This window comes from Eupeodes corollae, chromosome 3, assembly GCF_945859685.1.
Source record: "Eupeodes corollae chromosome 3, idEupCoro1.1, whole genome shotgun sequence".
NCBI classification, from domain to species: Eukaryota; Metazoa; Arthropoda; class Insecta; order Diptera; family Syrphidae; genus Eupeodes; species Eupeodes corollae.
In genome coordinates this window covers 25,889,019-25,914,877 of record NC_079149.1, presented here as the reverse complement: position 1 = coordinate 25,914,877, position 25,859 = coordinate 25,889,019, and the positions used below count along the sequence as shown (strand labels likewise).

General features: G+C 31.9%; 1 protein-coding gene across 15 annotated transcripts in view; it reads left to right on the top strand.

Moving 5' to 3' along the window:
• LOC129951746 (septin-7) overlaps positions 1 to 25,859 on the top strand; it is a 191,103-nt gene that overhangs the window by 141,149 nt on the left and 24,095 nt on the right. For 14 of the 15 annotated variants that reach the window (XR_008782220.1, XR_008782221.1, XM_056064060.1 and 11 more), the window contains 6 exons: positions 9,147 to 9,260; positions 19,748 to 20,264; positions 20,328 to 20,538; positions 21,782 to 22,227; positions 22,298 to 22,460; positions 22,843 to 22,884. Coding sequence is in view for 13 of the 15 variants with exons in the window: in XM_056064060.1 (XP_055920035.1) it covers positions 9,147 to 9,260; positions 19,748 to 20,264; positions 20,328 to 20,538; positions 21,782 to 22,227; positions 22,298 to 22,460; positions 22,843 to 22,884 (1,493 nt within the window). In the remaining 2 variants the exon portion in view is untranslated. The remainder of the gene's footprint in view (positions 1 to 9,146; positions 9,261 to 19,747; positions 20,265 to 20,327; positions 20,539 to 21,781; positions 22,228 to 22,297; positions 22,461 to 22,842; positions 22,885 to 25,859) is intronic. The other variant, XM_056064059.1, reaches the window with a different exon arrangement.

The window sequence follows — 25,859 nt, the reverse complement described above, 5'->3', positions numbered from 1 at the left end:
ATTGTTCTATATTTTGAAAAGCTTTTACAAATAAGCTGTGTGTAACATTGCCAACAAAGTGCTTCCATTTTGACAGATGTGACAGATAAATTAAATGAAAAATGTTCATATTTTTTTTCTTTTAAAGTGACAGATATATATAAATTTCTAAGGATTTATATGCTCTTTATTCTTATCTTATGTAAACGTAATTTGACAGATCGATTTTTTACATTTCCTAGTTGCTGACATTTTTTTTGTGAAATTAAACGTCATTTATAATCAATTAAAAAAAAATCTTTTCGATTTTGAGAGATGTCAGATTCAATGATTTAATTAACTGATGAATATTGAATGTGTAAATGAAAAATTGTCATAATATTTGACGATTAAAGTGACCGTCATATACATTTAAAAGGATTTATATTGTGCTTTTTATTCTTATCTTAATGTGAATGCAATTTGACGGTTCGATTTATTACATTTCTTAGTTTCTGAGATTCTTTTTGTAAAAAATATGTCAGTTAAAATCAAATCGATTTAGACAGATGTCACTTTAAATGATTTAAATATGTTTTTTTCAGACTTAAAAAAGAATACGTTTTCAATTTTTCTGATTTGAAAGTCTGATTTTATGATTACACAAATTAAAAATCTATCATTTTCCTAGATTCTGAGGAAATGTCAAACAAAAGCTTCTATTTTGACAGATGTCAAATCAAATGATGTTGCTTTATTTTTGTTGGACATTTTTGTTACTGTTTAACATTGAATGTGTGATACATTTTCATGAAAAAGTGTCATATTTTGTGTCACTGATATTGACAGTTATGTATATAATATAATTTGTGCTTACTTCAGTTTGACGGATCGATTTTTGACATTTTCTAGTTTCTAAAATGTATTCATAAACAATAAGTGTTTCTTTAATTGCAGTGCAAGTTAAAGCGTTTGAAAAATAATTTTCAAATGAGTTTACTCTGATTCATTATCAATAAAGTGTCGATTTTGACAGATGTCAAATCATTTCATGTTGTTACACATATATGAATTTGTGACCTCATTTGGAACCGATTAACATTAATTAATTGTCAAACTGAATCTCAATTCAATGAACAAATTTCATAGTTTTTGACAATTTAAAGTGACAGTTACATACATTTCTAACGAATTTGTATAGATGTCAGATTTAATTATTTAGTTATGTTTTTTATGGTACAAATGAACAATTTGACTGACTGAAGTTGGATTAAATGAAAATAAAAAAAATATTTTTGCCAGTTAAAGTGATAATATGACGGTTATATGATTGGTGAAATGTTGATGTCTTTTATTGATAGTTAAGAAGTTTTTCACTAAGTTTTTAGAGCGACACAAATAACTTTTTCATCTGACAGCTACTGTCACTTTTCAAGTGCCTGTTTTTCACTCATTAGTTTTCTTGTGTTTATGATAATTGTTGCAGCTTTGAAATGTGTACACCCTTTAAATTCTTGTGTTTACGATAATTTTGTTTCAACTTTTTTTTTTAATTTTCAAATATTACGTGAGTGAATGAGTGAAATTAAGTGAACTATTTCTAAAGAGCTTTACAAAAACGCCCCTATTAAAACAATTAGCTTCGTCTTCTCATATAGACAAACTGTATCTAGATATATATAGACTCATGAATCAAACATAAGAATTATGGAATATTCATATAAATTTTTGAGAATTACTATCATATTGACTTAAAATACTCATAAACATGGGAAATGAGTAATAATAAAATAAACAAAAAAATATTTTAAAAAATGTGGTAAACCGCATTGATAAGAAGGGGAGAATTTTTGTTTCCATTTACTTTTTTTTTTGCGTAATCCATCTGAAGAACTTGAAGTCACTTTAATGTTCACATTGAAAAATGTAAAATTTGTAAAAATTGAATTAAATTGATGAAACAATTTAAATAAATTTAATTTCACCCTTTGATGAAAATATTTTCTAGAGTATTTATTTTTTAATTGATTGACAACAGTGCAGAGACATAGACTGTATGAAAACTTCTAAGAAATGATATCATTCATGTGCAAGGTGGCGCAAAATTAATCACACTTTCGAACGATTAGATCATATCAATCATATTTGATATTTCTTGTTAAATTGCCAACTGCAGTAACCAAAAATTCAAAAAATTAAGCCCTATACTCCTCTTGGAATTTTAGTATTGGAAAGAAAGGTTTATAACCATTTTGGGGTAACCTGAATTCGTGGTTTATGTACGTAAACAACCCTTAAAAAGTACATTTGACTCTAGTATAAACAATTACCGGCGGCGGAGGCCCAAATAAAGATGTCCATTACTCAAAATTGTATTAATTTTGCTCCACCTTGTATGAAGTCAAGGTATAAAGTGTGTAATTGACTAACTGCACTAATTAACTACACATATTGTTGTAGATATACCCTCAAGAATCAAGGTTATGTTGGTGCAACAATTAAATGGGTCATTACATATGCAAAACTTATTGTACAAAATTATTAAATAGATTGCATTTATTATCGTTAATTTAATTTTTGTTTCGGTATTGATTTTAAATGATTATATTACTTTATTGAGATTTTGAAAATATGGCATTTCTAAACCATAACGAAAAACAGATGTGCATTTCATTTGTCTTTTGAACATTAAATTTTATGATCTAATTAGTGGTACTTGAGTTGATTTCTAAATCAAATAATTGATGTAATTAATATTGTTAGTATCTATAGTTTAGACACATTTATTTATAATTCAATTTGTGTTTTGAATTACAATTTAAAAAACTTACGTTACAATCATTCATATAAAATAACAAAGAACAATGGCGCCAAAATCATTAAAAGTGCATTGAAAAGGGTGTGGTAGATCGAAACAGTCATGTGTAGTTAATTTCTGTAGATACTTTAGTCCAAACAATCTTTTGCTTGCAAAAGTTCATACATTTCGTAGTTTTAGGTTGGTAGCACTTGAATTTGGAATTTGACACCTGTCAAACTTAGCTGTCAGCTGTCATAATATTAGTAAAATGTTTTGTTAAGATAATCAATATCTAAGAACGCGTTATTTAATTTGAAACTCCGTACAAAAGTCTTCAAAAAATCGTTCACCCGTAATATTTTTGTTCATCCTAATTCTAAAAAACTATCAGTAGTTTTGCCCGAAAAAGAATTCACTTAGAATTGAGAATTGACAGTTTGACAAATAATTTGTTTTGGAAACAGAAACTGAAAGCTAAACCTGCGTTTTTTGTTGAACATAAAACTTAAAAACTAACGGGCCTTTTTCCTTAGAAATAAAATACCTTGGAATTCGACCTGGTCAAACTTGACGTAATGTCAGCGTTTCCTTGCATTTTCAGCAAAGCATATTTTTGCTTAGTGCTGATTGATTTTGAAAATAAAAAAAAAATTAATAAATGTATGTTAATAATAAACAATTTCTTCGAAAAAAGTGAATTTTAACTGTTTTCTTACTCTTTGCTTCCAAAAATTTAGTGAAATTTTAAGCTGTTAAACGTGTTACATTTCGCCCGAACTGAATAGTCATGATAGCGGAAATCTTAATATTATTTTCAAAGTTTTGTGTTTATTATTTTACCCAACAAAATTTCCTTTTGAAATGCGTGCCGAAAAAGAAAACAACTTTTTGAAAAACAAAAGAAAAATAGTTTTCAAAATTAGTAAAATAATAAGAGAAACAGCTGAATCTTATGGCCCTTCCTTCACTTAAGCAGGTCTTCCACTTAGACGACCCACACTTAAGTGAAAAAAATGCAATCAACCGGATTGAAAATTGTATTTAAGTGGAAAGGAGATTCAAAACTAATAACAATTATATTCATTTTTTGTATTATCCTGATAAAAATGTGAAACCGTAAAACTAAAGGCGTTCAGCAAATTTTTGTGATCATTTTGATAAATTTTTTTTGTGTCACTTGAAAAAAGATTTTCGATAAAAATATACGATTTTATTGAAAATAACATTATTCAGGTATCCTTTTATTACTTAAGCGAGTTTCTCTCAAGCGTACTATTTCAAAGAACAGTTTCCAACAAAAACCGTCAAAAAAAGTGTTTCAAACAATTGGGTTTTTCTCTTCAGTAATAAATGACTTCTGGCTTATTTTCTCCTAAATGGATCAGAATCTATTTGGTTGGACTAAGACAATATGTTAAAATTGGTGTGTGTAGTGTTCTTTCCAGTGGAATACACAATTTTTCCGGTGTACCCCAAGGTAGTCATCTTGGTCCACTCCTTTTCATTTTATTTATAAATGATTTATCGAATTATTATATTTATTTTTAAATACAATTAAAAGTTCTAGATGTCTTTTATATGCTGATGATCTCAAGATTTTTAGTTCTGTAAGTTCTTCATCAGATGCTAGTAAAATTCAAGTGATACTGATATTATTACCAAATAGTGTTTTAAAAATGGTTTAATGTAAAAAAGTGCAATATTGTTACGTTTTCTTAAATAAAGGATCCGATATGTTTTGATTACAAAATTGAAAATCAGTTCTTGATGAGATTAACTAATCAAAAGAATCTTGGCGTGATTTTTGACTCGAATAAGAATTTTTCTCTTCAATTTGATAATGTTGGGATTTATTTAACGCCATGTTAGTTAAAAACTATTTAAAAAGTAGAACAGCCACAATAAGCTTTTTTGTTTTGTCTGTGTTTTTTCCGTGTGTTTATTTTGTGTTTTTTTAAGTTTTTTTTTAATAATTTTTTTTGGTGTCACCCTGACTGTCCCTAACCTAATCCTTAAACCTATGTAAGCCAACTTGTAGACAACTATGTTGACAACTTTAAATGACATTCTCAATTTGAAGCCACCAAAACTGGTTCTCCTGCCTCACCCTATGTCTTCGGTCCCTATCGGAAACAGCCCCACTAAACCGAACGCGTTTAGCTCCATCCAGTGCGAGGACGTCTCGACTGTAAAGGAGTCGCCTATCTACAGTTTTACGGCTGACGTGGTAGATTAGCGGAACCGCATCCCTATCCTGTATCAGCCCTCTAGTGTCTAAATAGAGAAAAGCTTCGGGCGAAATGTTGCCATTTAAACCTGAACTTTCGTAGTACTCGTTGGGGTAGTAAGCCCAAAAAAGTAGCTGTTAGTCGACGACATCGCTCTCGCAATGTGACCCCTACCAAGCTTCAGCAAGAAGTTATCTATTCTGTAAATGTTCGCTCTGTTGTATAGAACCTGGTTGGAATAATAATGTTTGTACTCCGACTCTGGTGTTCTGCGTAGTCCAAGGCAACGTCACAGAGATTTCGGCCGCATAATAGCTGCTAAAAATCAACCGTTTTGTCAGGATAAATTCACCCCTAGCGCTGGCCAGAGCAGCACTCATATGTCTGTCGAAATACAAGTACTGATCAAACCAGATGCCAAGGTACTTTACTACACTTTTATTCGCCAGTGGCTATCGATTTGGTCCAACGATCACGGGATTTTTCCAGTTCTTTCTCGTATCCCTTGAGGCTCCATACAGCGGAGTCCTGAACAGAATAGTTTCGCATTTCTGAGAGTCGATTTTGAATTTCCAGTCATCGCAAAAGTGTTTTAATAATTTCAATTTTTGGGGTCGTTCTGTACGTCTGAGTCAGACTTGCCATTAGATCTCTACTGGTTCTTGAAAGCTTCATAAACGCACGTAAGCAGGCACACTTAGGCATCTTTTTAAAAGTCTTTGATTTAGATACTATAGATATTGTCAAAATTTCCAATTCTAAAAATCAAACCGATTACAATAAATTCCTATGGGAAGTTGAAAATTTTACAAATCTAGAAAATCTGAAAGATGATTTTCTAAATCTAAAAATATATTTCAGCAAAATTATTGCATTTGCTATCAGTTCCTAGCGTTATTTTAGCTTTAAATAAATGAAAAGTTGGTTTCAAATCTTAGTAGGGGCGCAAATTCCCTTTCTTGATTCCCCTTCAAAACGCATTTCGAATTTACTAAAAGACCAAAAAGAGTCTTTGACTTAAAAGCTTAACAAAATTTACCAAATGACGTGATATACTCGTACTTAATGTTTATACATCAAAGCTAAAATGGTCTACTTATGACCAAAAATTAAGAGAAAAGTATTTTTAATCCACCAAAAATTAACAAAAGCAAAAACTTTGATCAAGTTACCATTATACTTTAAGTCTTGAAAGGTTTATGCCAAACTAAAAGTACCAAAAATTAACTTTAGAAAATCCTCTGTTTGAACTTAGTTTTTAAAATACACTTCATGTCACATGGATTTTTGGATTAAGTTGATAAATACAAGCTTTGAGAAGGTCATAAAAAGTACGTGTTTTTTTTGTGTCACAAGAATAGGGACAAGATCTAAATTTACTTGTAAGACCCTTTAAAGTAAAGGAAATACCAAAACATCTGATGGTTTAGGTAAATACTGGTTTAATTGAATATATTAAAATAAGCTTTAGTTATGTGCGCTGCCTGTTGAATTTTAAATCCCTTTAAGCAAGCTATGGTGTATGAATAGAATACTGTCAAAAAATTGAGCGAAATTTTATGGCTTCAGTTATCTCTTTGGTTAAGGAGGGCATCCTTATAGAGTGCTGTCATAAAATCTTGCGAAATGTGTCCGTCCCGTCCTACTTCGTATACTTTTCTTGAAAGCCAGCCCCACACGTTTTTCATGATGTTCAGGTCGAGAAAATATGGGGACCATGGTGATAGGTTCACATTTTACCCCTAAACCCAGGTTTTTTTTCCGTGTAGAATGTATTAACCCATTATTAGAAAGTCCATCGTTGTCCACCAAATAATTCAGAAAATTGCGGAAAAGCTCATTCCAAAATCGATTTTTAAGTGTTTGCCGTCATTTTAGAGCTTTGAAGATCCAGCTCCACTGTCTCGTAATAGGTGATTGCTCCCCATTCCATTGCACCTTTGCTGTGCCGTTTTTCAAAATAGATGTCTTCCTTTCTTATATCATGAAAATAGCAGATCAGGGTCCGTACAAATTAATTTTTGTTTGATCGGAAAAGACGAAGGTGTGCCAAGATCGATTCCCCCTGATGATTTGTTGCAAAATTAAGGCGTTGGCTCTTGCGTGCAGCATACAATGAAGTCTTTTCTTCATTTAGTGTCTTATATGGTCTACCTCCTGTAACACCCGAGCAACAGTCGATCTACTAGCATTTACGCTAGTGTCGGCCTTGATTTTAATAGTGAAAAACCTTGAATTTGAAATAGCTCTCACTATCGCCCGCCTTCCCTTAAATTATATGGCTTTCTTGACTCTTCCTTTGTGTTTTTTTTCCATACTTCTCTGAGTCCTTGAGGTAATTGTATACAACATTTAAACTTCTTCTAATGTTGGTGGCTGTAAAACGGATGGTTTTGCCAAGGCACCGGGAAGCTAGAATTTGGCCTATTTCGTCCTTGGTTAGTTTCTTACCCTACCCATACTTCTTGATTCTATCAAATTAATACTCGAACTAAGCTTCCAAACAATCAGAGTACTCTTTTATGTGATTTAAAACACGCTAAAAGGTACATTTAGATCTTTCCCTATCCATGTGATACAAAAAAACAAGGTACCTTCTTCGGAAAAACCGCCATCAACCGTGATTATCAACTTAATCCAAAATGTGTCTTTGCAATATAGACTTAATACATGCCTCATTCATTTCACATTAAATACTTAAGTTTAAATTTTGACAGAAATAAAATTTGGCAATAGGCAGATTTTTGTACATAGCTTCAAAAACCTTCATAAAAAATCATCTCAAGACGTTTTTTCAAAGTATACCATTCAGTGTAAGATCTAGAATAGCTTTTTGATGTGTCGCCGCCCGTCGGTCGTGACGAAAGACGTCGTCGTTCGTCTAGACAATATAATGCACATAAACCCTACTGTCGTATCAAAACATATTAAAACTTAACTTATGTCAGTTTTCTTTGTTGGTTTTAAGCTGTTTGATATAAGTTTGACCTACAAAAGAACTTATGCTTATGCTAATTAGTTATATAATTGGTTCTTCAGAGTGATGGAGCTCTTATACTCCCTATACATGTCATCTTTTTAGCATTTACTGTCGTGCGCTTAGTTTTAAAAAAAAAATTGGTTCAAGTCACAATTTTAAAATAAATAAGAAATCAACTTGTGAGTCAGTTTCAATAAAAAGGTATTAAAAATCAAAAATGAAAATCTCAAAAAACTAATCGATTCTAAGAGGATTGATATAACAAGAGCCATCTTATCATCAAAATAGAAAATACACCTTAAATTGCTATTTTTGTTTGCATCGATATCTAAGTCTCACATTTTATCATCGATCGAATATCACACTTCAGCATCATCCCAAGTCGTTAAAGACGACACGAGAAGCTCCTTAACTGCTTTCTAATGTTTGATAATGACTTTATAGATACATTTATCATCTTAGGAAAATAAAACGATATCTTCCAATAAAATGATAATGATGATGATGATTCCTTTCTACCTATTTTCAACTGTCAAACAAAAATGCTGTCATACATCTTGTAGGGTGGGGACATTTATCTTCATGATGGGAGTTCACTTTTGTCTGTAAAGCTGATAAAATAAGTGAAACAGAAAAAACACCCTTTGAACAATATTTTGTCCCGTTTTTTTGATGTTAACTTTGAATATGCAATCATTTCCATGTTTTGATTCTTTTCGTGTTTTGTGTATAAACAAATTCCTGAAACCACGATACATCATCGGTTGTGTTTCGTGTAATGGATTATGCATCAAAGAGAAATAAAATTGATTATAATTAAATATGCATGTTAAGTGAAATGACCATGGTTTTGTTTTACAACCCCCCCATTTTATGTACAAAAATATCCATTATCTCTCACTCTCTCTAAACAAATAAATAAATAAATAAATAAATATATTGATTGATGGTGTACTGAGGTACATTCTATATAAACTTTTAGTATGTTTATTGGAAATGTCAATCTTTTTGATTACCATAATATCAAAAATGTACATAAATATATTAACTTAACCTTAATAACTATTGACTCCTAAATGAATCGGAAGCTTTAATAATAGTTTGGTTTTTTATTATTCATTATGTTTTTTTAAATTTAAATATTTAATTCATTTTTGTTTTCTTTTTTTTCTACTTACAGCTGCAATCGAAGCGTGAGATGTTCTTCAAGAGCGACTCACATAGCAGTCCATCTGGTCCACCGCCTACACCACCAACGTTAAACAATCATGTGAATAGTAATTCAACATCACAGGTAACATATCATTCAAAAAATAAATTCAAAAAACAACAACAACCAACAAACTCTCCGACTTGAGCGTATTTTATGTGTTTTTCTCTTTTTATAAGTTATAGTATCCAATAAAAATATGCAAATTAATTTAAATATTTTAAACGGTCAAGAGCCTGAGATTATAATTTCTTTTATATGGCTTGACAGAAGTGTATTTTACGCGCGTCAAGTTATCGATACCAAGACGACAACGACGCATGCTACCGCCGCCGTTGCCGCTCTGCCTTTTTTAGGTAGTTTGGTTGCCGCCGCAGGCTGAGTGCTGCGTTGCATGCTTCATTCCGATGCATCTGTATAAAATGTGAATTAATCTAAAATTTCTTGTATTGACATTGGTGTCAGACATGTTGTATATATACTTATTTATTCATACATACGTTACGTTACGTACATTATTATAGCATCTTATGTAGCATGCAAGTTTTATTTATTGTAGACAATTTTTTTTGAGCTCGAGGTCCAGTTCATAATGCATGTTCTTATAACCAGAGCTTTAAAAAGATCATATTTCATATAAGTTTCAATTTTGTGTTTTTTTATGAGTTATGTAGTTATAACTTATGGATCTTCCAAAAGTTGTAAAAATAGGAACTGAAATTCACTTATGACGATTTCATCACTCATACATTTTTGAAGAGTCAATTCAAATGAATGCAATCTTTTCATTGCGTTCTTTTGATTCATTCCCTAAGGCTTCCTTTCTTTACTACTTCATTTAAATATCAGTGATAATACTTTTTAAAAGCTATAGGAAAGTTTTTCAAAAAAAAACATATACAGTTCAAAAAATGCATGTATTCTTTATTTGAATCAATAGTACGGTCCATATAATTTAATGTTTGAGGATTATTTCATGCAAATGTTGACTTTGACTGAGCCTCAAATGTTCCATCCGCTTAGTCCTGTGTTGGCATACTCTTTCCAACATTTCGGCCGGAATCTTATGAATAAATGCTTCAATGTTGTCTTCAAATGCGTCAATTGAAGCGGGCTTGTCTGTATAGACATGACATGAAATGTTCACTGAACTCGCCTCTCAATGAGTCCATTCTTGCCCGTTTTGTTTGGCATGTGGTACCGTCTTGTTGAAACCACATGTCATGCAAGTCAAGCTTTTGCATTTTGGGCAAAACAAAGTTGGATATCATCTCACGGTAGCGCTCACCATTCACAGTAATGTTATGATTCTCTCCATCTTTGAAGAAGTACGGTCCAATGATGCCACCAGCCCATAAACCGCACCAAACTGTGACTTTTTCTGGATGCAGTGGTAGCTCTTGCAATGCTTCTGGCTGACATTCACTCCAAAATCGACAATTCTGCTTATTTACGTACCCTGGCCATATTTCCGTAAGCCACTATAAAATGGAAGAAGCGCGCGATGAACTTTCTTAACAGCGCACTCATTTTGATAATAAAATTCAATAATTTGCAAGCGTTGTTCGCCTATAAGATTATTCATGGTTAAATTATAGACCAAACTGAAGATGTAAGGCAGTGAAAAAAACACGAAACGTGCATCAGCTGTTTAAACCAGTGTTGCCAAAAAGATAATAACTAAAACACCACCCTTTATAATAATAACAATAACTTGTATGAAACAATTTATCTCAAAATGGCGACTGTACATTGTTTTTTTTTTTTGATGATTTTTCTTTTTCTTCAAGGATTAATTAATAACACAAGTCAACAAAAAAAATATTTTTCTTTGAGTCTGTTATTTAGTGAATATTTTCTGATTGTATACATCGAAAAAAAAGCAGGAACTCCATTTATGATAAATAAAGTTTGTTTTTGTACCGTTACACAATGTAAAACGAAATATTATAGTGTTTTAGCAGTTTTTTTAGGAGCCGTTGCATATAAGATGCTGGAGAGGGGTAGGGGGGCTGTGGGTGTGAAGCGGGAGTGAGGATCTGTCAACCGCAGTGTGCGCGTGCGCTTTGCAAAGGAATAACGTATTTTATGTGTCGTGAGGCCTAAAATGTCTTCCAAAAAGTTATGGGTTGCAGAATGTCTTTGAAAGTCCACATGCTACATGCTCATTTGGATAAATTTAAAGACAACTTAGGTGCATATTCAGAAGAGCAAGGGGAGCGTTATCAAGGACAATGTAATGAAAACATGATGGGTGACTACATTTGGGGGCTCATACGAGAAAGTTCCAACTTACACAGAAGAAATACCAAATCTGTTCATTTTTAAAGTCTTTTTTGTATTCTTTTTTGTATGTGTGGGTTTATTTATGCCGTCTAGTATAATTAAAGTCAATAAAAATATGTGAATTCAAAACTGTTTTCCTTTTACATATAATTGAAATTAAAAAATAGAGCTTTTTCATAAAAATTAAAATTTCGTTGTAGTAACTACAAAAGCAAACTTTATTAGATAAAAATATTTTTTCTTTAATTAGTTAGGCATAAGTAATGAAAATCAGAGGTACAGAACTCAGACTCAAAATTCGTGTTGACCCGTGTAATTAACAAAACACTTGTTTCAGGAATTTAGATTTTTTTGAAAAGATTTTTGCGATTTTCGGTTTGGACATTGAACAGAAAAGTAACGAAAAAATGTTCAATAAATGAAATCAACTATTTATTCAAAAAATTGTGTATTATTATGGAATATTGTGAAACAGTTTCTTTTCTCATTCAACCAAAGATTTACTTTGCGTTTTCGTCACTCCACATGAGATCTTTCATGGCAGTCTGGAACCTTACACCGCTGACTTATGGTCAAAACAGGAAGGTGGTCTAACTGATCTAATCGAACGTCCTTCGATGGCATTATGGCAACAGGTCGTTTCAATTTCTTCAATTCTAGATTATTCTCCATGACATAAGTGCGTCGTCCACGTTTGTTAGTTGTGTTTAGTTTGCTGACATGTCATAGATCTTCGACTACCGCGCACTTGAAATCTGTTAGTGGCAGCCACGCCTAAGAACCATTAAGCGTTCGTCTGTACAATAGCCACGCATTCATGGCTCTCATGTCAATCATGTGGAAGAATACTCTGTGGTAGAATTTGTTTGATCGAATTTGAATTCTATAGTATAAAACAAGATAACCCGGAATCCGATTTGTTTTATGGTTCCTAGGTAAAAACGCCGTCTTTGCCAGATAAGTCAACAGCGGTAAGGACGAGTACCAGTTGTCAAAGAATAATTTGTAGTTGAATCCGTCGGGAATAGTTTTCGGCAGTCGAACAACAACGTCACTGAATGTACTAATTTTTGGCAAATCGGTGTACAACTGTACATGTCCCTAGGCTCAAGTATAAAGTTCAAAGTTGTACCTGAACCCAGAGCTACCACTGAAAACAAAATTTTGACATCTCCATCTATGTGTTTTTTGTTGTTGTATTGCCGCATAGATGATCTGCTTTTGGTTGGTATAATTTGTTCATCTACTGCCATATATTCTTCTCTAGGAACAGTAAGGAGTCTCTGCCTTTTTTATCCAAGAATGGTCTTATTTTATGAAGGGGATCTTGTCCTGGTTGTCCTTTGGGTACTTGCGTCGAGTTGGTGTTGAAATGTATAAACCTTTTTATTTCTTCGAATCTGTTACATGCCATTACAGAGTTAATTTTTTGGGAACCTAGGCTGTCATTCCAATAAAGCCTAGTTGATGGTAACTGTACAATGCAAATGTAAAGGCATATACCAACAAACTGTTCAAGTTCCATTGTTGTTATATGGTCAATTTTTCGGGACGTTTTTTCACAGGAGTATCTGATTGTTTTTTGTTCTATATATTTGAACATTTCTTCTGTGAACAAGTACTTGTAGAACTGTATTGTATTGTGAATACGGTTTCGTTATCACCTTTTTCCAAAAACCCATTCCGCCTCTAGGTTTTTTCAGCTCTCGCAATTCTATTCGAGGGAGGTGCCATCTGGGATAGAGAAATGTTATCTTCTAATTCCCAATCGGATACACCAGACACTGGAATATATTATAGAGGCGGAAGATTTTTGCATCTGTTAACCTCATGCTTATCATCTGAAGAATCTTCGTCACTGCTGTTGTCGGGAAAATGTTGTATAGAAGTATGGATATTTACGTAAAACCGATGTGGGCCCATATCTGAATTCTAATATCTCGGTATAAAATTAACGTATATTTCTGCATGGTGTGCCATATTTGATCCAAACCGTTTTCTCAACTTATAAGTACTTGTCACTTCATAAAATCGAAAAAAATCACATTGTCAATAATATTTATATTATTTGCTTTACTGGCAAATTTTTTGAAGCACTACATTTTACTCATATATTTTTTATACAATTTTGAATTTCTCAAACACGCGTTTCTCGTACTACACCCTTTGTGACGAGTTTAACGGAAAAAATTGTATAGATTTAGATTGCACTACTTTTACACTGCATGCACAAAACAACAGAATTTGTTGAAAAGTAGAAAATATCGACAAAAATACGGTTTTGCTCATATATGAGCCAACTTGCAGTAAAGGGCTAAAGAGAATTTTTTTTCCAAGATATATTCAAAACTTCTAGTCAATCCTGATTAACTGTGATAAACGAGTGCATTACTTTAAAGATTAAAACACAAAATCCAATAACTTAAAGTTTTCTACGGCAATAATCTTTTCAATCATCAGTTTTGTGGTCCTGCTGGACCGTTTTATGAAAATTCAAATGTGGCCTAGAGCTTTCATTATTTTATAGTTTTGGAATTATTAAAACTCTCATTTTTAAACACTAATAAAGTCAAACACATTTTTGTTTAAAGCCAATTTGCTTGCAGCACATTTTGCTGTTAATTCGACGCTACCGGATAGTGTCATGAGCCCTCCTGTTCTTGAGAGCGTAAATGATTCTATGGGACTAAGAAGTTTCGCACTCGTGCAGTCGAAAGAGTACTGAAAGACCTTGACATACACAAATCCGCTGGCCCGGATAGTATTCCCCCTATTGTTCTGAAGAGGTTTTCTTCAACGCTGGCAAAACCACTGCGTAAGCTTTTCAATCTGTCCTACACGTCTCTTCCGAGTGGATTTAAAACTGCATTCGTCAGCCTGTCCCTAAAAAAGGCGAATCCTCCTCACCATCTAACTATCATCCAATTGCACCTACGTCCCTCTTTCCAAGGTCATGGAAACGCTTATAAATTTTCAGCTTAAGAAATATCTTGAAGAACGGAAGCTTCTTAATGACCGGCAATATGGCTTTCGTTGTAATAGATCTACCGGTGATCTCATGGTTTATCTCACCGAGCAGTGGAACAAATCTTTACATCGTTTTGGAGAAAATAAGATTATTGCACTTGATATTTCAAAGGCATTTGTTAAAGTTTGGCAGCAAGCTCTCTTATCGAAAATGGGTGCATTTGGTAGTGATGAATCCTTTCTTCGTTGGGTTAGAAATTACCTTTCTAACCGTTCAATACAAGTTGTATTGGATGGTTTCAAGTCTGAAATTCATAAAATAAATGCTGGTGTACCCCAGGGCTCCGTTTTGTCTCCGACTCTTTTCCTTATATTCATAAACGATCTCTTGTCTGTCACTTCTAATCCATTAAACTGTTTCGCCGACGACAGTACCCTCAGCTTTTCATATTCGTTTCTAGATTCACATCCTTGTCCTTCGAATGTGGAATTTCAACGGCAGCGTATGATAACCTCATTTAATTCTGATCTTGACAGCATTGTCCAATGGGGAATCAAAAACCGTGTAGAATTTAATGCTTCGAAAACTCAATGCTGTCTCCTGTCGTTAAAGCGTAACCCACCCCCGATGCCGCTATCCATGAGCGGCACTTGCATCCAGGAAACTAATCAACTTTCAGTACTTGGTATGAATATCACAGATCACCTCTTATGGAATGATCACATAGTCGATATCGCCAAAAATGCTGCCAGATGCTTAGGATTTCTCCGAAGATGCAAGACATTTTTCACCCCTTCTGATCTGGCTATAATCTACAAAGCTTTTATCCGTCCAAAGCTTGAATATAATTCGCATATCTGGGCAGGTGCCCCCAAAACAAATTTAAATCTCTTGGATAAAATTCAAAAAAGCTTTAAAAATGATAGGCGACAGAACTATAATCGAAACATTTACATCGCTAGAACACCGTCGCAATGTTTCATGCCTTTCGTTATTTTATAGATATTTTTACAAACAATGTTCTGTCGAATTAGCCAGTTGCATTCCACCCCTTAAACAATTCAGCCGTAATACTCGCACTTCTAGGAATGCTCATCAGTTTACCCTTGAGCTCAATTTCGGGCGTACTGTTAAGTAAAGAGATTCTTTCTTAAATCGCACATCGACAATGTGGAATGCTTTGGCCAACTCTGTTTTTCCCTCCCATTTTGATGTTCAGGATTTTAAGACCAATGTGCACCGGTATATCCTTTTAAATCCTTCCCTATTTTCCTAACGCTCGCACTGTGTTTAAATATAAACATATAAATGGTACTAATAACCCCTTGAGTGCTTGTTTTATTTTTGGAGAACAATGTCTTAGTACCAACAATTATTGAACATTTTTAATCCGCACTCAAAATTTAAGTTTCTCATTTCACCACATTTCAAGCATTTTAAGACGATTTAAAATTGTCTTGGAATTTATTTGGAAATGTTTGGGAAAATCTTCTCCACTGCAGCCATGATTTAAGACGATAGAGTAGTTGAACTTAAAAAAAATGTTTTTAAACTGGAAGTTTTTTCTTGTTCATTGACCCAAAATTTTGTTAAAATACCAATACTAAAAAATGGCTTCGTTAAAATCACTTACATTTTTCTTTAAAATGCCATATTGTCCATTTTCTTCCAATCAAACATGTCTTACTTCATTGTTTAATTAATATATTCAAGAGTATTCAGTTTAAATTTTAAGCCTATCGGAATATTGCCAACTTGCAATTTCAATCAAGGCAATTAATACCTACAAGTAGTAGCTTTTAAGAAGGCTGCCATTCGAAGAGTACTAAAAATGTGGCGTTAAAATGTTTACAAAATGTGAATTTTTGCTCAGAACTGACTTCAATCTCTGCCTGAGCTGACCTCCAAAAATTCTAAAACAATAGTTATGCTTGTCATGAAAAAGTATTTTTCAAAAAATTCGTTTGGATTTGACATTTCTAGGTCCCTTCTATTGCTGACGTTACTCGCACATTGGATTAGTTAAGAGTGGTAGAGCCAGCCATTTTTCATTCTTGAAAATATACGGCGGCGTTAAAAAAAAAATTGAGTTTTTTCTTTTAAATTTTACGTTGTGAAAAAAATTGTTTGTTTGACATTTTGAAATTAAGCTTTTAAACATCATAGGCAAACAGCCTGGAAATTTAAGCAATTGTTATATGCACAAATCTTTGTTTGGTCCTAGAATTTTATTTCGAGAACTTCTTAAAATCTTCAACAATTCATTGTAATTGTTTTTTGCCTTTTTTTAACACGACTTTTAAAATAGGCAAAATCAAAAACACTTTTGCATACACCTGGTTATAGATGACTGAAAGTTTAATTTCTGCCAAATAGTCACCAATTCTAACATAAACCAAAATTTTTAAAGTCGAAAACAAAAGATAATTTTCCTTACTAGATAAAAACACTTAAGCACAGGTTTTGGATAGTCAATATCATGTCATGTTTTTAAAATAAAAGAAAAAACAGCTTTGAATCTGCAATAATTTCTGAAAAATCATTTGTCCTGTATAAATTTTTGTAGATGTGTTATTTAAAAAGTAAAGGGAATAAATGTACACATTAATTTTTACTTACGACATATAGAAACTACATATATAACAAATTTTGTATTCGTAAACAAAATTTGAACTCGAGATTTTGATCAAACATCACATTACGATGTCATTGTTTCCTTAAAATCGTAAAACACATATTATTTATTTAAAGAAAATTTCCTTCGGGGTAAAAAATACCAAAAAGCGAAAAAAGAGCGTAATTGTAACCAAACTATTTAAAACTTCCGGAATTAACACATGGTATGATTTATACAGTTACTGGACTATATGAATGTGGCCCATATCAATAATTGCATTTCTCTAAACATTTGTTTACCGGAGGCACTCAATTAATCGACAATTATGAAATTAATTAACATTTGTAAAACGGTTCTAGTATGAAATTTGTTGGACCACATATCAATTCGAAAAACTGTCTTTCATTTATGGGTTTGAAAAATTATAGTCATACAAAAATTACCAACAAAATTAAATAATCAGTTTTTTATTACAATAGAACTCGTACAAGACCTGAATTTTCTTATAAATCTTCATTTCGTCATAGAATTGTTAATTTTTATTTCGAGAACTTCCAAAAAACACCAATATTCATTGTAATTATTGTTGATTTTTTTTAGTAACACGTTTTGTTTAATACCTAAAACTTTGCAGTTTTTAATTGGCCTGGTATTTTGAAATTTTATTGTTAATATATTTGTCAAAATATCGCCAATTTCAACGTAAGTTTAAACTTTTTAAGTCTGTTAAACAACAGATAAATTCTCCTTATGGAACACAACATTAATTAAACACAAGTTTTTGATAATTTATAATTTGTTATGTTTTAAAATACAAGTTAATACACTATTTTATAGATGTGTGATTTCAAAAGAAGAGTGACGAAATGTAATTCGTCTGTGATGCCAATTATAAGGAAACATTGTACAGAAATAATTGAAAACAATAATTCAGCTTTAATGACCTTTAATCAAAATACAAAAACTTAACAAAGACCTACAACATACATGGGATTAATTTTTAATGTATGGTATATAAAGTTACAAAAAGTAACATTTCATACTTTCATCAAATACGTTTTTAACACTGATTTTAATTTATGTTGAATGATGTTTGTAAAAACCTTTCACACTCATCCACATCAAAAATAATTTAAATTCCCTTTTTTAAAAATTAATCAATAGCTCAATTCTATAGATTGTACATTTTATTCTATGTTATATAATTGCATGTGACTTGGTTGTAGGTGGCATTTTATATTACCAAAGAAAAATTTAACTAATTTCCCATGCGTGAAGCTATGCAACAAAATATAAAATAAAACCTACGATGAAAATCCGTGAAGTTATTTATTTGCATTTGGCTCTCCCAGTTTCCATCCACGCTACGCAAAGTAAACAAAAAACGCATTGAAGTTTCCAATAAATCTTCTCTTTTTTTTTCAAATTAAAACCTCAACTCAATTCAACAAAAAGTAAACATAAAATAGACCGATAAATAATAAAAGCTCATATTTTCATAATAGACTTTTAAATTGGCACAATGTTTTGATTTCGGTAAAAATGTTTGAAATAATTGTTGCAACTATCGACTACGTGACTTGATCTTTTATTAATTTTAATAGATTCACTTCTTGGCTCTTTCCCAAAAGACCACCCAACAAACAATGTCAATTTTATATCATAAATATGTTGAAATAGCCTTATGTCAAGGTAAATGTAATGATTATATCATCATAAGAGTTTTAATTGTTTTTCATTTCGATAAATTTCAATAATAAAACGACAATTGACGTTTCACACGTCATGTTTCAATATGTATTACGTGGATAGCTGTCAATTTTCATTCTAATAATGACACTTTTGATTTGTAGTCTAGAAGAACAATCAACAATAGAATCAAACAGATCGACCAATTGGCTTTGACATTTTTTGTTTCATTTCACAATTGACGTAATTGTATTAGTAATGTCTCATCTATCAAAAAAAAGAACTGTCACTGGTTAAATCATTTCAAAAGACTTGTGGAACGCCATATTGAATGTCTTTTACTTGAAAGCCGGTATCACGCCATTTTAAATTTCTGACAGTTTCAATTTTAACAACCTAAGAAGTGTGTGCAGTTTTCTGAATGAACACTAATTGAAATGTTAATGGCCCAAACTTTTTTGACACATTACGAAAGAGTCAAATTTTTATTTAATATTCTTTTTCATTTTTTCATTTTTTTTTCATTTATTCTTTCTCTGATTCCAATAGGATTAAAAAGTCATCTAAACTTTAATAAAATGTAAGAAATACGTTGTATATGGTTTTAAAATTAGATATTAATTTTAAACAGCCTACTTTTTGACAGCTATCATTCTTAAAGCTGTCATTATTTGACATTTGATCGTTTTTTAGTGAATTTAAACGTAAGTTATGTCTGTATCTTTCCATTTTAAGTAATGACTCAGTTTTAATTTGTTAAATGTCGAAAGAGGACAGTTTGAAAAGTGACATCTACCTGATTTCTGGGCTTTCTTATGAAATCTCTCATTGGAAAACTCTTTACATTTTTTTTTTTGCATAAATTCTTCAATATTTAATTTGCATTTTATAAACATTTGTATTTATGAATTTCACCAACGCCCATATATTAAATTTTTAAAATAGTATTTCTACAATAAAAAAAACTAATTCTACATACTGTATTTTTTTTTCTTCTTTAAATTTTTATAGAATTCCTCAATAAACAACACACCATCAGCAATTAATGATAAACATCATCATATTAGCAATAATATTCAAAATAACCACCATATTAACACATCTTCATCGACACTGAACAATAGCAGTTCATCGTTAATATCACAAGAACAACAACACAGTAAATTATCAAATTCAACAACAACAACCACAGTGAACTCAACCACAGTGACATCTGGTGGTGGTGGTGGAGTTGGCAGTGTCGGTGGCGGCGTTGGCGTTGGCGGTGTTACATCGAATGTTACAGCCCTGGCGAATAATATTAATAATTTGTCTCTAAAGGAGAAACAACAACAGCTCCTAATGAATAATGATAGTTACTCAGATTCAAATAAAATCGCTAGCGAGCGATATGATAAGGAAAAAGTTCAAGCGATAAGTCGGCCTAAACCTAAGGAACTAGATGGCTATGTTGGTTTTGCTAATTTACCAAATCAAGTTTATCGGAAAGCAGTGAAAAAGGGTTTCGAATTTACCCTTATGGTTGTGGGTAAGTTATTTGGAATGTTTTCTGTTGAAAATTTAATGTCTAATGGTATAATTTTTATTTTAGGTGAAAGTGGTTTGGGAAAATCAACACTGATCAATTCTATGTTCCTGTCGGACATTTATAACCAGGATCAACATCCGGGACCATCACTACGTATTAAGAAAACAGTTGCCGTTGAATCGACAAGAGTTTTGCTCAAAGAGAATGGTGTTAATCTAACACTGACAGTTGTAGACACACCTGGATTTGGTGATGCAGTTGATAACAGTAATTGGTACGTTTTCTCACCTTAAAAATCTTGGTTAAGGTTTATCAATTTAGAGACTTATAGTTTGCGATGGCGATGGAAGTACAGGCCCTCCTTTCACTTTAAGAATATCAATTCTATTCTATTCTATTCTATTCTATTCTATTCTATTCTATTCTATTCTATTCTATTCTATTCTATTCTATTCTATTCTATTCTATTCTATTCTATTCTATTCTATTCTATTCTATTCTATTCTATTCTATTCTATTCTATTCTATTCTATTCTATTCTATTCTATTCTATTCTATTCTATTCTATTCTATTCTATTCTATTCTATTCTATTCTATTCTATTCTATTCTATTCTATTCTATTCTATTCTATTCTATTCTATTCTATTCTATTCTATTCTATTCTATTCTATTCTATTCTATTCTATTCTATTCTATTCTATTCTATTCTATTCTATTCTATTCTATTATATTCTATTCTATTCTATTCTATTCTATTCTATTCTATTCTATTCTATTCTATTCTATTCTATTTTATTTTATTTTATTTTATTTTATTATATTTTTGTCTATTCTATTCTAACGAAAGAATTCTTGTTGTTTTAGGATCTAAGGAGCTTCTTACTCGTTACTCCTATTGGAGATAATTATGTAGGTTTTTGAGACACAAAATGTCGGAATTGTTTAGATTTCTATAAATTTTTGAGTACCTGACGAGAATTCTGTGGAGTTTTGTCTTTGAATTATACAAAATCAAATGCTATTCGCAAAGCTTAATCTAAGTCCTCTTACCTTACCACCAACCAATGCATTTCTTATGTAAAAGCTATTTGCAGAAGCTCGAAGTCGACCAATGTTGTGTCTTTCAATCTTCAAATAAGTCCTGAATTGTTATCAATCAGAGAAATTATTAGGAACTTAGTTAAGCTTCAACAGAAGAATAAATACATAGGCTAAATGTTAATGTATGCGCCTTGCAAGGTTCATTATTGCCGTCATCAGAATTGAGAAGACGTGATAGCCATTTAGCTGTCATCTTCATCAAATCATACTTGAGGTCTATTTCAATTATGGAGCATATTTTGTTTTGAGTGATAGTCTTTAAGTATCTTATTATATTTTCATAGATCTGGCTATCTAAACCCAATAACTAGTCTTCCATCCTCAATAGCTTCAAATAAATAAACCTTAACCTAAATCATTCCAAATTTCTACCAACCAAATCTTATTTATTTTTCTTCATATGTATATTTTCAGTTGGGTACCCATAATAGACTTTGTTGAAAGTAAATACGAAGAATATCTAACAGCTGAGTCACGTGTCCATCGCAAGGCAACACCCGACAATCGAGTGCATTCATGTTTATACTTTATCGCTCCATCTGGTCATGGCCTAAAGCCACTCGATGTTGAATTTATGCAACGTTTATGCGATAAAGTGAACATTATTCCAGTTATTGCCAAAGCCGACACAATGACACCCGAAGAAGTTCAACTATTTAAAAAACAAATTCTCAACGAAATTGCTCAACATAAAATTAAGATTTACGATTTCCCCGAGCCTTTGGAAGATGAAGAAGAAGCCAAAGCTTTGCGATTGTTAAGAAGTCGTGTGCCATTTGCTGTTGTCGGTGCAAATACCGTTATTGAAGTTGAAGGAAAAAAAATCAGAGGACGAAGATATCCTTGGGGTATTGCTGAGGGTAATAATTTTTGGTTTCTTCTTTTTTCATAGAAAATCAAATAAAACATAATATTTTTATATTCATATAGTTGAGAATCTTGATCACTGCGATTTTATTGCCCTACGCAATATGGTAATCCGAACGCACCTCCAGGACTTGAAGGACGTTACCAATAACGTGCACTATGAAAACTATCGGTGTAGAAAGTTGGCAGGCCTAGGAGCTGACGGAAAAGCCAGATTAACTAACAAGTGAGTATTGAATTTTGGTTTTTCAATTTAAATATTTGATAAATAATAAGAGATGTGCTTTTGTGGGTGTGTGTGTGTATTTTTTTTTATTTTTTCGTTGGTGCTGTTTTGTGTGGTTTTGAGTTATGTATATGTTTTTATTTTGTTTGATTTTAAGTTCGATTCGATTTATCATTTTAGTTGTTATTGATTTTGTTTGTATTTATTTGAATTCGCTGCATCAATCAGCAACATCAAATCTTCCCTCTGATTGTTGATTTAACCATTTTTAAAAAATTGATAGAATATTCATAGAAATCAAAAAACACAAAACAAAAATCAAAATCTCATTCATCGATGTTCATCATTGTTGTATTCCTTGTCTCTCTTTTTTGTCATATAGTTTTTGCCCTCAAGGAATTATGAATAGCTTTATGATTGTTTGGTAAGTTCATTCCCATGTTCATTTTCTGTATGATTTTTAATTTTTCTGTATCGTTTTTTGTTTTTGAAATTAATTTCTCTTCCTTTTTTCTACCTCTCATTTAACTCAGTTCATTGTCATTTTTAGTTTTTTTTGTTAATTTCTATTTTATTTGTTTAATTAAATAAATATTAGTTTGTTTTTTTTTTTGTTTATCAAGTCATGAGTTTTTGTAGTTTTGGTTGGATTTTGTAGAGAAACTTTAATTTTCAGACCAATGATCTAAAAAATTAGGTGTACTCAAGAAGGTAAAACATTCGTTTTGATGATGAAATCCAGTTGGTTTGATGATAGTAGACTTTTTGATATTAAAATCCTTTAGAATTATCATAATTTTCTTTTTAGTGAATGATGAAAAAAGAAGCTAATTTACAATATTTTATAAAGTAGTAGTATTTTAGTTGTAATTATTTTGTTTATTCTTATTTTTTGAGTATAATAGTTTTGAAATGATGTGTGATTTAGTTTGAAATAATATTTTTAAAGATATAATCCTGTATTTAATAATTACGTATTATTTAAAGAGGTCGAGTAGAATAGTTTACTATTTTTCTAAATTCCAGATGTAATACCAGAATTGTTCTATACTTCCTTCTATTTTATTGATTTGACTCAATTTTAAAAAATAAGGGTTTTTCATGGAAAGTTTTTATTTCAATATACGAGGGTTGCTTCTTATATGTCTAGCCTAGGTAACAGTTAGTGTTGCCAGGAGCTATCTGCCATTTTTAACGGAAAGTTTGACAATTTTAACCATAACCTTCTACAGAATATGTTTCATTTAAGAGTGATTTGTGTTGTTGAAAAATTCATCTCGGGAAAAAAATGGAATTAACTCTTGAACATTTTCGTGCGATTATTTTTCATGACCTTTGACGTAGATTATCAAGACAGGAATCCAGCGATTAAGCACTATCCTATAGCACTGTAAAAAACTGGTATAACGAATTCAATTTTGGTCGTCGTTCGCTCCAGGATGAGTTCCGTGAAGGTCGTCCAATATTTGTTGTTGTGCCACAATATATCGATGCTGTGCATGAACTGATAAAGCAAGATCGACATGTTACATATCGTGAGTTAGAGTCATCTTTAGGCTTTAGTATGACTAGCATCAATAAGATATTACATGAACATTTGGCCGTGAAAAGGATTTGTTTGCGTTGGATCCCGCATAATATAACAAACGCTCAAAAGAAAGCTCGTGTCGATTGGTACAAGGAAATGGTAAAAAAATACGGTCATGGTGAATCAAAGGATTAGTATAATATCTACACAGGTGACGAATCATGGATCTATGCGTATGAGCGCTAAACAGCAATCGACTGTATGGGTCTTTCAAGATGAGCCAAATCCAACAAAAGTTGTTCGCGGAAGAAGCAAATCAAAGCAATTGGTTGCCTGTTTCTTCGGCATTACCGGTCACGTGGCGACAGTAGCGTTAGAGCAACGCAAGTCGGTCAATGGTCAATTTGTTTGCCAGAAGTCATCGGAGAAATTCGAAAAAAGCAGAAGAAGAGGCGAATCATTCTTCACCATGACAATGCAAGCTCGGATCAAAAAAAAGGAATTTTTGACCAACCAAAACATCAAATTAAAGGGTCATCCGCCGTACACCTGATTTGGCACCAAATGACTTCTTTTTATTCCCGCACATTAAAAAAAATATGCGCGGACACCGTTTTTTGACCCCTGAAAAAGCCGTTGATGCCTTTAAAAACTATGTTTTGGAGGTTCCTCAATCGGAGTGAAAAAAGTGCTACAAAAATTGGTTCAAACGCATGCAAAAGTGTATTGCTCTTCATGGAGAATATTTTGTAAAACAATAAAACCAATTTTAATCGAAATTCTTTGTTTTTTTTATTACTTGGCCAGAAATATAAGTAGCAACCCTCGTACAACACAAATACAAATCAGATAATATTTATTTCACTGTAAAGAGATTATTAACATTTGAAAACGATATAAGCCCAATGGTCACCACTACAGTGCACTGTATTTTCTTTATGAAGTTTCATGATCAATTTCTGTATGTAATCGATATGTTGACGATTTCCATCTTTAAGGTCTTGGTCTTATCTTGTATGTCATTGTAAAGAAAAAAGTCTGAAAATATTAGAACTAGAATCTGTTAAGATCTAAGTGGCCATATTTGAGGCTCCAATTCCTTCCCTGACATTGCTCACAAACAGGAATAATTGAGAGTTGTAAGTCACTAGGCTCTAGTTCTCAACGAACTAACGTGCCAAATAGTTTTATATCACTTTACGCCGATAACGCTAATTTCTCAAAACCATTTATTGATAATAATAGTTTCTCAGTCTCAGTGTCGTGTACAAAGAACTGCTTTCATGTATATTTTCAAGAAAACGTGTAAAAGCTTCACTACTTCAATACTTTTTCAATAAGCAACCCATTCGTCTTTTGTGACGAAGAGCTCACTTTCTTGGATAGAAGATGCAATACTTAAAGCAATTTAAGTACTCGACTTTGTAAAATATTGGTCAAAGAAAAATCTTACCCAAACAGCTGAAATACTTACACCTGTTTCCCTATTTTTAGCCGAATAGTTTATTCACGACAATGGAAAAATTCACTGAAAAAATTTTAAAAGTTTTGCAGTAAATTTTAACAATTTCAACAATTTTAACAAAATGCAAATAGGGGGCTATTGAAAATAAAGCTTCTTATTGGAAAACCTTTAATTTTTAAGACTCTTTTCAGTCTGTAAGTTTTTCTGAGTTTTAGCTGTAAAAACAAATAGTTTTAAATTTTCTTTTATTGATTTAAATGTTTTCGATTTAACGAAATTTTCGGTTTTCTGTTAATTTATAGAAAACTTTTCTAACGACTTTCACTTCTCAACCTGAAGAAATGTTTAAACGTTATAAAAATTATTTCCACCTGTAAATACAAAAAAATTTATATGCTCTTATGGT